Below are 15,679 nucleotides of genomic sequence, written 5' to 3'. Positions count from 1 at the left end.
GCATAAAGTTCAGTTATATTTAAATGGTTTATACCCATTGAAGAAATGGCATCTTTGAATTTCAATATTGGGATTTGGAATACTTCCCAACTAAAACTGTGAGGCGTCATATGCAGTTAATATATACACACAAACCAACACTGAACAGACAGAAAAGCCAATCACTGGCACCGTAACTTATTATCAGAATATATTAATATTTTAGTAGACAGCATTTTTCACTCTGGTGAAAGACACCAAAAGATGCTAACAGCATATAGCCTTTCTGCTCACAAAAATTTTAGAGCAGGTTGAATTTCTTCTTTAATGATGGGGCTATTAACATTAAAATCTGACTCCTAAAGGCCAGGGTAATTCAGGAAAAGTACTGTATCCTGTCCAGAAACGAAAATACATAAATGATAATAAATCGATTCTCAAACTTCAGTCAAAAAAACCCCCATCAACACAAACAACCCAACAAAACAATCCAAACCTGTTTTCCCAGATCATAAAAACTTTTAATATCCTTGCTCCTGAACCTAGAGGATTTGGCTTCCTCTGATGCAGTGATCACAGATGACGGAGTAGTGTGACAAAATCCATACTCTTTGCAACACACTTTTTCTTATCACTCTTGGTCATAGAATAATAAACAGCAAGAGTTTTCCAGAGTGAATTAATTGGCTCCAGAGTGGTTTCATTCATAAGAGTTGTATCCGGGAACTGGATGAGGATATACAGTCTGACAATTTTAATTATTCACAGAAAAAAAGCTAGGGATAGCATGCCACCAAGATTCTGAAATGAACTCTAGTAATGGAAGTGTGTGGCTTCCGTCTTCTCTAATGTACGAGGAAGACAAATTGCGCAGAGATTATTTCTCAATCTAATCTCTCAGACGATGGGGTTGCTCACTAGAAACATGGCCACAATGATATTTGGAGAGTTTCTGGGGAAACATTTTCTACCTGTCCCTAGATAGCAACTGTGAAAACATCTGTCACAGAAAATCAAAAACCAGAAGAAGAGTGACATTGGTTCAGAGAAGACATTAGCTATGTAATAATCTGTCAGGTGAGATGGATAATTGCCATTTAAATCCTTGCTTCTTTGTCAGCACAAACAGCTTAATTCTTCAACAAGCAGTTGTCTGGAGAGAAAAAATTTTTCCAGCCCTAACTGTTCTTTAGAGTAACATGATCAATGAGTACACCAGGTTGTCACGGCCACAGAAGGCCGGGTACTGAAACATGGTGCAGTATAGAACTGAGGAAACACATGCTGTATGAGGGAATATACTCCAACACCAAGTCTTGGTGACAGCTTTCTCTTACTTTAAAGACACTAGAGGTGGACAGGAAAATACATGATACTCTGAGAGCTAAGGATGCTAAACAACGGAATGGCTAGAAGCCATCTCCTGCTGAAACAAGCACCAAAAGTGAAAAAGAAGATAACGCAGCTATGTGCTACTCTTATGATTTATGCTTCCAATGCTCTTTATGATCACTAGCTGACCTGGTGCCAGAGATGACCAAATTAAATGTCAATATATATTCATTAACACTTTAGCAAACCTCCGTGATAAGTTCACAACCATGCCAAAACTGAATTTCACCACTCCAAAGAGGAGAAGGCAAGTGGAATGGAGGATTTTTTCAAGTCAGATTTCTTAGAAGGGTCTGAGTGAGCTCTGGCTGATTAGAGTGGTCTCTTTAGTAATTTCAAGTCATATTGTATACATGTATTTCTGAGAACAAACCAAATAAGATGACTATTATATTCATTATCTTTCTGTACATAAAATGATAGGAAAATATCATACCTGTATGCAGTTCAATTGGACCAAGAAGAATAATGGGTTTAAAATCTTCCATCTCTTGCTCAAACATAACATAGTGAAGTATTTCTTTTTTAATTTCAGTCAGACATGGACAGGTAGCCAAAAATTGCTGTGTGTAATTTAAAAAGTCAATCAACAAATGTCCTTTTTCATATTTTTGGTTAAAAAAGTGGCAACAGTTATTTGGGAATTACTGGAAATATATACCAATATTATTCCTGGTTTTAGCCTTGCTAACATAGTATAATGCATGTGATAAGGCATTCATTATCAATTTCTCTGTCAGTAATTCTCAAGCTTGTTGGGAAATTCCAATCAAATTTAACAGACATATCTAAGACATGCTAAGTGCCTACTGCCTTTGGAAAACAGATGACAAAACAGAAACAAAAAAAATACATGCTCACATTTACAGAAAGACTACCCCATTAGACCAATTACATGTGAAATAATCACAATAAAATACATTTTCTAAGTAGTTCCATGAGCAGAACTCAACTGTAGAAAGGTTCTGTGATTCTGAAAAGCTGCATTTCGGAAATGTCATGCAACAGCTGTACTCAATGTGCCTAAATTTCATGAGCAAATAATAAATGCCAAAAGGTGTTTCCCACTTAAATTCTTTTGTCTAGGAGTACCCAGACAGGCAGTGGAGGAGTCATCATAATGCTAAAGAAAGAATGTAGAAGCTCGGGCATGTGTGTATGAAACCTTACTGCATTATTATTGAGGCTTTCTCTGTAGCAGTATCCTTTTCTTCAGTAGTAACTAGATCAAACTAATAATATTTGATTAGACTTAAAATTTTAATTAGACTAACAGTTTTTCAGGTCTGCATATAAAGTGGGGGAGTTTAGTCCACATAAACTGCACAACTTGTACTGTGATACTCAAAACATGATGTGATATTCACAGATCTACATATATCTAAGGTAGCCTATTGAACAGAAAAGGTAAGAACAGAAAACTCAGTTAAAGAAAGGCTCAATAAAGTAGATAAAGAAGCCAGACTTCTTCTACTGAACCTCTAAATTCAAACTTAAAATTTCAACTCCACTGTAGAAAGACAGCGTGAAATATTTGGAAGCAAAAGCCAGACCTCCAGTTCCTGGAAACTAACTTTTTCTTGCTGTAGTAGAAAACACTTTTTTCTACTACACCTGAAAATTCAATTTAGAATTCAAACAACCAAGAATTGAAGAGAGGATTCTTGGACTAGAGAATGCAGAACTTGCCTCCTAAAATAACTACAGGAAGGGTGGTAAACAAAAATACGTATTAAACTAAAAGTAAACACTTTCCATAGAGAAAAGCGCACAATTGCCAGCACCAATCTGTGGGAGTTTCTGTGGGTAGTGGTATAGAATCATAAAATAGTTTGGGTTGGAAGGGACCTCAAAGATCATCTAGTTCCAACTCCCTGCCATGGGCAGGAATACCCTATTCTCTCAAAGCCCCACCAACCAACCTGGCGTTGAACAATTCCATAGGTGGGGTATCCACAATTTCTCTGGGCAACCTGTGCCAGTGACTCATCACCCCCACAGTAAAGAATTTCTTCCTTTAATCTAAATCTACCTTCTTTCAGTTTAAAGTCATTCCCCCTTGTCCTATTACTACATGCCCTTGTAAAAGGTCCCTCTCCAACTTTCATGTAGTCCCCCATTAGGCACTGGAAGGCTGCTATAAGGTGTTCCCAGAGCCTTCTCTTCTCCAGGCTGATCCAACCCAACTGTCTCAGCCTGTCTTCAGACGAGAGGTGCTCCAGGCCTCTGGGCATCTTCATGGCCCTCCTCTGGACTCACTCCGACAGGTCCGTGTCCTTCTTACACTGGGGACCCCAGAACTGAATGCTGTCCTCCAGGTGAGGTCTCATGAGCAGAGCAGAGTTGTGTTGAGCTTCTCATCAACCAGCACCCCCAAGCCTTCCTCAGGGCTGCTCTCAATCCATTCATGGCCCAGCCTACATTTGTGCTTGAGATTGCCCTGATCCACATGTGGGACCTTGCACTTGGCCTTTTTGAACTTCTTGAGGTTCGCATGAACCCACCTCTCAAGCCTGTCAAAGTCCTTGTGGATGGCGTCCCTTCCCTCTAGTGTGTTGACTGCAGCACATAGCCTGGTGTCATCAGCAAACCTGCCGAGGGTGGGCTCAATCCCAGTGTCCACGATGCTGACAAAGATGTTCAGCAGTGCTGGTGCTGAGGAACACCACTCATCACTGGTCTCCACTTGGACATTAAGCCATTGACTGCAACTCTGAGTGCAACTTTCCAGCCAATTCCTTATCCCCAGAGTAGTCCCTCCATCAAATCCATGTCTCTCCAATTTAGAGACAAGGATGTCATACAGGAGAGTGTCAAATGCTTTGCATAAGTCCAGGCGCAGATGGCACCAATTGCTCTTCCCTCATCCACCAATGCTGTAACCCTGTCATAGAAGGCCACCAAATTTGTCAGGCATGATTTGCCCTTAGTGAAGCTGTTCTGGCTGTAACCAACCACCACCTTATTTTCCATGTGCCTGAGCATAGTTTCCAGGAGAATCTGCTCCATGATCTTGCTGGGCAAAGAAGTGAAGCTGAGTGGCCTGTAGTTCCCTCGGACTTCCTTATTTCATTTGTTAAAAATGGGGGTTATATTTCCCCTTTTCCAGTCCTTGGGAAATTCACTGGACTGCCATAACTTCTCAAATATGATGGACAGTGGCTTAGCCCCTTCATTCACCGGGACCCATGTATATGCATCTCATCAGGTCCCATGGACTTCTGCACCTTCATGTTCCTTAGATGGTCTTGAACCTGATCTTCTCCCACAGCGGGTGGTTCTTCATTCTCCCAGTCCTTGCCTTTGCCTTCTGTGACTTGGGCAGTGTGGCTGGAGCAAGTACTTGCCGGTGAAGACCAAGGCAAAGAGTTGCTGAGTACAACAGTCTTCTCGGTATCCTGGGTAACCAGGTCTCCCATTTCCCTCCAGAAAGGGCCCATGTTTTCCCTAGTCTTCATATTCCTTGTATCACTGACGTATCAACAGAAGCTTTTCTTGTCACTCTTGAATCCCTGGCCATATTTAATTCTGTCAGGGCTTTAGCTTTCCTAACCTGATCCCTGCCTGCTCAGACAATTTCTCTGTATTCCTCCCAGGGTACCTGTCCTTGCTTCCAATGTCTGTAGGCTTTCTCTTTGTGTTTGAGTTTGTCCAGGAGCTCCTTGTTCATCCATGCAGGCCTCCTGGCATTTCTGCCTGACTTCGTCTTTGTTGGGATGCATCACTCTTGAGTCTGGAGGAGGTGATCCTTGAATATTAACCAACTTTCTTGGGCCCCTCTTCTCTTCAGGACTTTATCCCATGGTACTTTGCCAAGCAGATCCCTGAAGAGACCAAAGTCTGCTTTCCCGAAGCCAACGGCAGTGAGCTTGTTGTGTGCCCTCATCACTGCTCTAATGAACTTGAACTCCACCATTTCGTGGTCACTTCAGCCAAGGCCGCCCTTGAGCTTCACATTCCCCACCAGCCCCTCCTTGTTGATGAGAACAAGGTCCAGCATAGCACCCCTTCTTCTTGGCTCCTCTATCCCTTGGAGAAGCTATCGTAAAGGCATTCCAGGAAACTCCTGGGTTGCTTATGCCCTGCTGTGTTGTCCCTCCAACAGACAATGGGGTGGTTGAAGTCCCTCATGAGGACCAGGGCTTGTGAGTGTGAGGCTACTTCTCTCTGTCTATAGAGGGCCTCATCTGCTCGTTCTTCCTGGTTGGGCAGCCTGTAGCAGACCCCACAATAATGTCACCTGTCCCTGCCCTCCTTTTAATCCTGATCGATCAGCTCTTGGTCAGCTCCACATCCATCCACAAGGTGGAGTTCCATGCACTCCACCTGGTCACTGACATAGAGGGCAACACCCTGTCCTCATCTCCCCTGCCTGTCGTTCCTAAAGAGCCTGTATCTTTCCATTCCATCACTCCATAGTCTTCCCACCACATCTCCATGATGTCAGTAAGATCATAGCCCTGCAGGCACATCTTTAACTTGACTTGTTTATTTCCCCATGCTAAGTGTGTTTGCAGAGAGGCATACATCATGTCAGACTGGAGTAGTTTCTTGTGGCCTAAAATCCGGAGTTCAACAAATCAAAATTAAAGGAATTAAAAAAATTAGGACTGGTTTATCAGTATCTAGAATGGCACAGAAGCAGGAAAAGTCAAACCCCAACACAAAAATTAGGTAGCATGCTATTACTTCTGCTTAAGAAATACACTGCTATTACTACTAAAAGACAAAATAAAAATTTCAGCTGTTAATGTGTTTTCTACATCTTTTTGCTTAATTTTATTTTTATCAATATTTTATAATTTCAAAAGATAAGATTAATGAAGAACACTCCTGTAGGTGATCATCACTAAACTCACCTGAACTTTGGCATCTCTATCTTCTGTCCACAGTACCTTATATTTCTGAAAGTCCTGCAGAACTTCACTAGCTACTTCTCTTATGGAATTCACAGAAGAGGAGAGGAGCAGAACTAATTTAGAAATATCTTCATGTTCTGCAACAACTGAGTAAAAATTTCTTAGCTTTCTGATGACTACAACATCCTCAGCTCCTTCTGTAAAATAAAATTATATGTAAATGAATGAACCATTAGAAGTCTGATTAGAATTCTCTTCTAAACCTATGCATACCAAATTAAGCAATGATGCTTTTCAGTAAGGCTGAATATCTTTCTTCAAATGTTTGTCTGACTGCTTACTAGAAAAGTAACAAATGCTAGTTCAGGTCAGATACTATACAGCTAGAGTAAAATCATTCTAGAGTGAACATTTCCAAATGGAAAGAAAATCTTAATTCACAAATTTAATTTTCTCCACTGTAATGTAATGGTTACTAGAAGGTGACAAGGCCTCACAAACATTCTTTGTTATTTTATTGTTTTTCAAATTCATATAATTAAATGTTTTATAATGGTACAAACCCCTTAAAAAATGTAAGCTTCTTGAACTCTGACATGCTCAAATAAATAACTTGTTATTCTACCTAGTGGGTTCAAAAAAGATGCAAAACTTTGCCAAGTCACATATTGAGGAGTGCAGAAATAAAGTTTGTCATGTTTTGAGCTGCACTTGTCACCTGAAAGGTTAGAACTGAATGAAGAACAAAATAAAGGACAAAAGAACAAAAGAAAAATAAAGGGGAAAAAAAAAAGGAAAAAAAAAAAAGGAAAAGACAATCTAACAGTTCAGAGGTTTTCCTAAACCTCTGTAGGCAGTTTAGAACACTGGTAGCTGCTGCTTCAGTTACATTATGGATGTTGAAACAGGAGCCCTGTCTCCTTTAAGAACTAAACTCAAATAGAATGAAAATACACACAATGTATTATGTCTCTCCTTCATCTTTGATGAATTACTGAGACAATCAGGGTCAACATCGACACCAATATCCCTGAGATCTAATAAGCCACTTCTGTCATAACAATGCCTGAGCATTTTCAACCAGATTTAAGAGAATGGAGAAAATAATCCACTCTTCCCACCACATACATTGTTTAATAATAGGGATTTATTGCAATTCCAGGTTCTCTTTTAGACTGAAGACCTTTTCACAGATCTGGTCACTGGAAACAAAGCCTCAGATTGATCCATCTTTATCGGTGTACTCCATAGATCTCTTTAGCCAAATATTAACATACACTCCCAGTATAGCCGAGGAGTAGTTTAAGGGTGATAAAAATGGTTACTTGCTGATGTTGTGTTTTGACACAGCAGAGGGAAAGGCCATGATTATCTGATGAGGATAGTTTCCTGCCACCCTCCTTGAAGCCCATTAAAAGAGGTTAAAGTCTTACAAAGCAGCAGTAAAAGAATGAAGTCTGAGCTTTGGACTATCAACAAGAAAAACTTCCCAAGATGTTAAAGACTTTCCAAAGGATTCACAAGATAAAACTGTACTGCAGATCACTGGCTGAGTCAAGAAGCTGAGAGAACTTGATGGTAAAAATGTATTTGGGCTTTTACAGCTGCTTGCAAAGCATACAGAGAGACACTTCGAAATACTATTAAGAAAAAAAGTATCTGACTAAGGTGGATGCAGGTCTGTCTACAGTCTGAATATTCACATGAACAAACACTTGAAGTGTTTCATAATCCATCCTAGGAATGTAGCCAGCCATTAAAATCTTTACTGAAATCTAATTATTAAGCTAGCTCTTGTTCTATCTCAATATTCCAATGAGAGCTAGTCTACAATCATTGTTTATGGTTTCAACTATATCATTATGACTACGTTCCACAGTAAGTAGGTAAAAAGATAAATTAACAAGCTTACTTTGCCTCAGATTAAATAGATATGGAATCTATCAATTTTTCTGATGAATTTTTTACTAGTTGCTTCTCAGAGCTCTAATGCTTATGTAAGCCTGAAAAGCTATTTCTGAAAATAAACCTATCAAATTAATTCAATTTCAAGAAAACTGAGCTTATTCACAAATACTTTTACATGGCATTTTTATTAAAGTAAAAAAAAACACCAACAACAAAACAGCCACCACTTACTTTCCCCTTCTTTGGCTACTTTTTGTGGTGATCCAAAGCCTGCTGATGATACTTGCTGTGTTCTTGATTCTGCTTGCAAACGAGAATTTTGCAAATGTCTCTGTCTCCACTGAGCAACTCCACGACTTACTTCCAGAATTAACTGAATCATGCGATTGACAGCCTGCTGTATTTCATCTAAACTGGGAACCATTACCTATTTAAAACAATTGAAATATTGTTGAAATAAATGCAACTGATTGTAATTTTCTAAGACTTCAGCTTTACTCCACCTACAGTGGATTGTGGAACTTGCCCCAGAAGACAACCTGAAAAATCCAACAGTTTGTCTGGCTCAAAATTGCCTGTAAAGAAACGAAACATACTGTACTGACCTAGTATCTATTTGTACAGTCATACTTTGGGTAAAATGACAAGCAAGTGTGTAACTAGATAATTGTAAAAAGCCCAATACATCTCTTTCTAGAATTCCTAGTGTATTTTAAACAGCATTTCTATAATGAATTTTTATAGTGTGTGGGACTACATTACAAGCCTTGTTTCCTGCATTCTAAAATCATAAAGCATTAAAAATTGTTGCCAAGATTGTTCTCTCTGTTGCTTTTAACCACTGGATCCTAAATTCTAAGACAGAGAATTGTTATGAGGGATGGTGATAAAAATATATATGGACAGCTCATTTTAAAGATTTACAGCTATATAACCTCTTCTAAGCCTTTATCCGTACATATATTGACTCCATGACTAGTTTCAGGCAGACAAATAAGAGGGTATATTTAGATTAGATATAAGGAAGAAATTATTTACCTTGAATGTGGTGAGACACTGGCACAGGTTGCCCAGAGAAGTGGATGCCCCATCCCTGGAAGTGTTCAAGGCCAGGTTCCAGGTTGGATGGGGCTTTGAGCAACCTGTCCTAGTGGAAGGTATCCTTGCCCATGGCAGGAGGAGTGGAACTATAGATGATCTTTAAGGTCCTTTCCAACCCAAACCATTTTATGATTCAATGAAAATCACCTGGATCAAAGTGTCAAAGGTCCTAGTTGAATAAATGCTGAATGTTTTTCTCCTAAAGGTAGTATTACCTCAAAAACTTTTGCAAGAGCACAACACTTAGCAAATTAATGGCACTTGATGCAGTAGCCCTGAAAATCTCAACTTGTATATTTGGCAATGATTTTGTATCATATTTCTGACAGCCATCTAATACCTGAGTCAGAAGAGGAAGAGAACTCATGTTCAACTACCAGAGTACATGGTAAAAAGAACTGGAAGGAAAACAAGGATTCTTGATCTGAATCAAAAACAAATGGCAAACAGAATAGGGTCAAAACACAGCCTCTGGTTTGCCATCATCCACACTGCATATAAATGCTAGGATGCTCCCTTAGCATAGTTTGGGATGATGCAAAATAAGCACTCTCCCAGAAAAAAATCAGGCAGTTTAGTGCATAAAACATGACAGTGGCTGTTCCTAACTCACAGTTTGAATGCAAGCTCTTGGATTAAGGATGAAAAGCATTTATTACTGTGGATACACACCATTTCACATTGGCTTATTTTGAGGTCAAAGAACACCCTCTAATCTGTTTACTTTTTTAAACTGTATTGGGAACAATAATGCTAATTGTGACTTTGTCCTGTCCTTGCTTGAAAATAATTCTATATAGAATAAGATGGAGTAAAGGCACATATAATTTTCGCCAAAATGCTGAGCAGAAGGAAGAACCTACCTGAGAGTGATCCCAGAAAAAATAGAAAAACAGCGTTTCTTGTAAAATTTCAGAAGATCACTCTTGTGATATACTCAATCCTCAAATATAGTCCTTAGAACATCATCTTACAGCTTTCATGTGCAAGCCATCATTTTAAAATGATGAAATCATCCACAGGAGTGTTCAGAACTGGGATATAAACTGTTTAAAAGTGACTCTGATGTTTTATAAGTCAATTTCACAGACTTAGCAGTTGCATGCAGAAAAGCAAGGATCTTGCAAAATCCTATCAGTGTTAGCAAAGTGGGATTTTACCTAGCATTACTTGATTACTGCCCTGGATCAGCCAAGCATTTCAGAGGACTGGAAAGACAGATGCACTTCCCTTTGCAGTGGGTGGAGCTTGGGGTTTTATGCTTATACAAATACCAACAATGTAAAGATTATAGACTTTGACAGACCTTATATTTCCAATGTACACAGAAATAGTGTGAATGTACAACAGAACGCCAATATGAACACCAGTTCAATGTCAAAGGAATATTACCTTAGAATAAAAAGCTTCTTTTTTTATAATTTCATTAGCGTTTATTCAATATATTAATTCAATATAATTAATTATAATTTCATTAATATTTTACTATAAGAAAAATGAATAATATTGTTACCTTCTCATATAGAAAATAAAATATGTATTGGTAACACAGAGTTATCTACAAAAGAAAAACAAATGCATGTATTCTTTGCAATCAAGCTGCCTTTTTGATCTCTGCACACAGAAATCCACAGCCCTTTTCTTGGTTTTGAACACTCTCATTTTTGTCCAGCAATCCTCCTTCTGGTCATCTTACTTCCTATTGAGATGACTAAAGCCAAACTGAGTAAAGATTTTGTTCATTATTTTTATTCAGCAAAAGTTTTAAATCACACAAAGAACAGAACAGTTAAAATAAAAAACGAACATGAAAAATCTATTCCAGCAATGCAACTACTAACATAAAGGAGAACTTATTATTCTGCAAAGAAACCTGATGAACAGATTGCAGTATAATTGCTGAAACACACAAGAACAATAAAAGGCCAGGTTCTGCAAGAACCACTAAGACAGGAACCAGGAACACTAAGAGTGTGAGCACATTTCATCAGTGCTCTCAGTGCACTGAATGACCTGAACAACTGCTCTCCTTTGGAACGGATGTTGGTTCAGTGCAAGTGCACCCACATCCTGTGCTTGGGCAAATGCAGAGATAACAAAGGCACATATTTTACCTTAACTATATGACACGTAACTTACCACATTGGGAGCAGCAAGGTGTACTTCTGCTTTTAGAAAAGGAGCAACCTCTTCAGATCTGTTTGGATGAGCAGAAAACTTTGTTCTCCCAAATGTCATTTTGCTGAAAATTATTTTGAAACATGTCATAAATACTTCACCATGAAATCCTCCAAAATTATCTTAGAAATATAATTTTGAGCTACTTTTTCTGGGCAAACCTTCATGGAGAATTTTCACATTGAGTTAGAACTACTTGACAAAACTTATAGAAGCTTCTTGTTTAAAGGGGAAAGATAATAGCCAGAGCTCCATCATTCAGACAAAGGTTACCTTGGATCCAGCCATTGTTTTCATGATTTTTTTTTTAATCCAGAATATTTTCTGATTCTGGATTTTAATATCTCAGTTTAATAATGATGGAACTCTGCTAGTGCTTTGACTAGGTTATAAGAAGGTTTTACTGACAATTTCATGCAGCAGCCTATCAAGAGTAAAAGTTACCTCATTACATTTTAGATATAGTCAACAGAACAGAAAAGGTTCAAAGATGACAAGCTGTTGCAAATTGATAAATACATGCCCTGAACCCACTCAAAACTAAAATTAAAAACAAAGCGCAAAGTACAGTTTCTAAATGCTATGACAAGACACGGTGACCAAATAAGGGAAGATTCAACAATATGATAGCATAGACAAATATAAAGGACACAGCCAAATAAATTCCTATTTACTTCAGTAAGATCAGGACTTCACTACATTATCTATGAAAACTGTCCTTAGAAAAAGAAAAAGTAACACCAGCTTCAACATACATTAATCACAAAACACCATCAGCTTCATCTGCTCTTAACAGAATTCTAAGTAGGCTTTTCAACATAGAATGTATTATACTGAAGCAATTATGTCTCTGAATTGTATGCCTCTTCAAGCAGAGAAGAATCTATAGAAATTATACTGAATATAAGAGAATGATAAAATTGTATGGATCTTGCCATTATCATATGGAATGCATAAAGAGTGCATGGATGATCTTTAACCCATGGGAAAGAACTCTGAGTGCATAGTCATGCTTGCAGAAGTAATCTGAAATGAGATGAATATATGGGCTCACTGCCATACATGACCTGGAATGGTCATTTAAGTTCTACTCGTTTATGTTGGACTATAAATTGTACAGCAAAAAGCAATCCCAATGGAAATATATGGGAATAAAAACAAAAAGGTGCAGGCAGAGGGGAAACAATAGTAGAAACAAACTTCATTTTTTGTCCAAAACAAAGTACATAGACTATAACTGACAACATAAAGAATTAAAGCTTAAAAGAAAAGTGTGGGCCCAAAGCATCGCTGTAACAAAGTGAGTGCTCTCCAGGTTTTGGCTGAGCTAAAAGGGCCAAGAGGTCTGGAACTGTTTGACTGATGATACATGTGCATGTATCATTACACGTGTGAGTGAATATATTAACACAGTAGTTAAATAACTTTGCTCTGGTATTACTATTGAAGGCTTTCATTTGCAACTTACTTTGAAGCAAATATTCTTTTTTTAAGACTATTCAAAGACAGTTGGGTGGCTTTCTGGAGGCTGTCTAGCAGCTGGTGACTGAAATAAGCAACTATCTCTTTACAGTTCTGTAATGAATAAACACACAGTATTTAATATTGTGCTCAGACAGGAACCTGAAAATTATGTCAAAAGGTTTTAAATCAAACATAATAGTTCTTGTCCAAAGGAATTTATGCTGTAAGCTATGTAAGAAACACAAGGGGAGAAGCTGGGGGTGGGAGGAACAGCTTCTAAGTAAGTAAGTAAATAGAAATTGCATGAAAAAGAGAGTATAGCAACTGAGGAAACTCAAATTGTCTATTCAGAGACAGAATACCAAGATCTGGCTGAAGTTTCATACTCCTTCAGAGTATTAAAAAATACCTTCTTTAAAAGGTATTAAAAAAACCTTTCATGAATCATTCAATAATATTGGTGGATACTTGCCCTTTTCAAAAAGAGAGGCAAATACAGTAAAACCTGACTGTACTGGATTAAGAAGAACATAAAAATACAGCAACATGTACTGATCACTAGCACAAAATAACAGAATGCAACCTTGTACCATTATTGCATTTGTGCTTGCAAGTTTGTTACTCTTTGTTTTCCATTTCCACTTCCCTTCTCTGCTGAATATGAAGAGATTATATTCTTCAAGGAAAGGTGAACTTTCTGGGTGAATTTGGAAAAGGAGGATAGAAAGGATCAGTGTTTCTGCCCACCCAAGAAAGAAAGCCTCTCCAAAATTTTATACTTTCCATATATCAAGAATTTTTTTTATAAAGGTGATAACTGTAGTAACATGGAATATATTTTTGAAAGCTAAAATCCACCCTAAACTAACTTTTTAAGGAAGCTATTTCATCATTTTTTACATGACATCCTATATTCTCTATGTGATGTCTTTCTGTAACACTGATATCCAGCTACCAAAACTCAAGATACTGTTTACTAATCTGATCGACCTGAAAAAAAACCACCTTCTTATCACAGAATACCTTTTTAAACTCATCTTCTTTCTTATTGCCCTTGTTATTATCACCATGAGGAGCTGCAGAAGTAGTATTTTCTCTCTCTCCTGCATTATTTTCAGACACTAGATGTGTTACTTTTGCTGTAAATTTTAAAAACATACATTCAATTAACTTTCTGTTAATTGAACACTGTGTTCTCCTTTGAAGCATGTTGTCCCCCCTCTTTACAGGCAAAAAAATATTGATTTTTATTTTAGTAGTACCTGGATCAGATAATTGGTTGTATTTCACACCATTTTTTTCACACCAGGAATCTGGTTAAGACCCCAGTTTATAAGCCTCAGTCTAATGAACACCATGCAGAACACATATGTTATTAAAGACAGGTAGGCAGACATGGATGTATCAGCTGGAAATAGCCCCCCTCCCCCAAATCATTAAAAACAATTTAACAAAACACAGAGAAGTATGTTATCATCATTTTTTTTTTTCTGGTTGCATCATATTGAACTACCTAAAGTGTTGACCCTGAGTGTGCCTCTATACCTGGAGGAAACTGAACCCAGAAGGAAAATAAAAAAATCCTGTGTAAGAAAAGGAGCTCCATTACTGATTAAGCTTCAAAATTTTTCTTTAAAACAAAATATTTTTCTCCAGCTATAAACTATTTCTCCTCTAATGGTAAAGGACTTCCTAAAATCTTAGTAACACACCCCAGAGCAGCGGGAACCAGCCATATTGATCAGCTGTGAGTCTCGTACACTAGCAGTTAGTTGACTATACTAATTTAAAGTGATTGGCCAGCAAAGCACAGGTATTTGAGATACAATTCTGCTGTGGCAGAAAAGTCACAAAGAGAAGGACAGTACCAAATACCTGAAATAGCTAAGAAGGAAACACTGTATTTCACTTATGGAAAGGAAAAAAAAGTTACAATGAGTGCCTAAGAGAAATGGAGCCGTAACATTTCTCCTCTAGAGCAAAGATCTTGCTAATCTAAGCAGGACAGAGTTTAATTCTAGAAACCCCACCAATACTGAATTACCTCTGTATTTCATAGGCTTGTGGTTTAGTTTAATAGCAGTAAATGAAGGCAGAACTGAGACACAGATGAAACCTTAATGGGAGGGAGAAGTCTGAAGAAAATTAGCTAAAACAATTAAATTTTTATATGTGCTAGCTAAATCTGCATAATTATGGACAGAAATTTTTATTGAAATATTCAACATTATCTACCTGGTAATACATGTTTTTCTGAAGTTTTCTTAGAATATTGAATTTCATAATTCTTTTCAAATATAGATATTAGTTCTTGAACAGCATCTTCAACGTGCATGCTTTTGTAGTTTAATAACTGGGAACATTCTTTAGTATAAGCCTGTTAAATAAATATATCAATGAATTACCTCAGTATCATTGATTGTATTATTACTGTTCTTCATGGAAAGCCAGAACATTTCCCTGAATACTGCATTCTTCAGACTGAGACTATTTCAATAGAACAACCACAGTTTTAAAAGAAAATTGAGAAACCAAACCAATAATCTTTATTCAAAATTATAAAAAACTTCTGTTATATTATCACTATGTTTTTAATGCTGCTTTTTTTTTTTTTTTAACATTTCCATCTTTGAAATGCAATGATATTCTTAAGGGTCAGAAGAAAATCATGGATATTGAAGGAAGGTCACAGTCTGAATCTGAAATCACCCAAATATTCTTTCAAATGTCCTTAATAATTTTATTTATTTGCACCAATGTACTAACTAAATACATTTTTAGCCTCGTTTGTATTCTCA

At 37.5% G+C, this 15,679-nt stretch overlaps 1 protein-coding gene across 1 annotated transcript in view; it reads right to left on the bottom strand.

The window, feature by feature from the left end:
- Positions 1-15,679, bottom strand: part of DNAH8 (dynein axonemal heavy chain 8) — a 146,280-nt gene that overhangs the window by 106,472 nt on the left and 24,129 nt on the right. The window contains exons 19-25 of the mRNA XM_080408689.1: positions 15,117-15,258; positions 13,905-14,020; positions 12,883-13,010; positions 11,379-11,481; positions 8,370-8,565; positions 6,231-6,430; positions 1,808-1,934 (exon numbers count right to left, since the gene is read on the bottom strand). Coding sequence (XP_080264815.1) covers positions 1,808-1,934; positions 6,231-6,430; positions 8,370-8,565; positions 11,379-11,481; positions 12,883-13,010; positions 13,905-14,020; positions 15,117-15,258 — 1,012 coding nt within the window. The remainder of the gene's footprint in view (positions 1-1,807; positions 1,935-6,230; positions 6,431-8,369; positions 8,566-11,378; positions 11,482-12,882; positions 13,011-13,904; positions 14,021-15,116; positions 15,259-15,679) is intronic.

Source organism: Falco punctatus (assembly GCF_963210335.1).
Source record: "Falco punctatus genome assembly, chromosome: 12".
In the NCBI taxonomy this organism is placed as follows: Eukaryota; Metazoa; Chordata; class Aves; order Falconiformes; family Falconidae; genus Falco; species Falco punctatus.
Note: the sequence above shows the minus strand (reverse complement) of the source record. Positions and strands in the feature narration are given on the sequence as shown.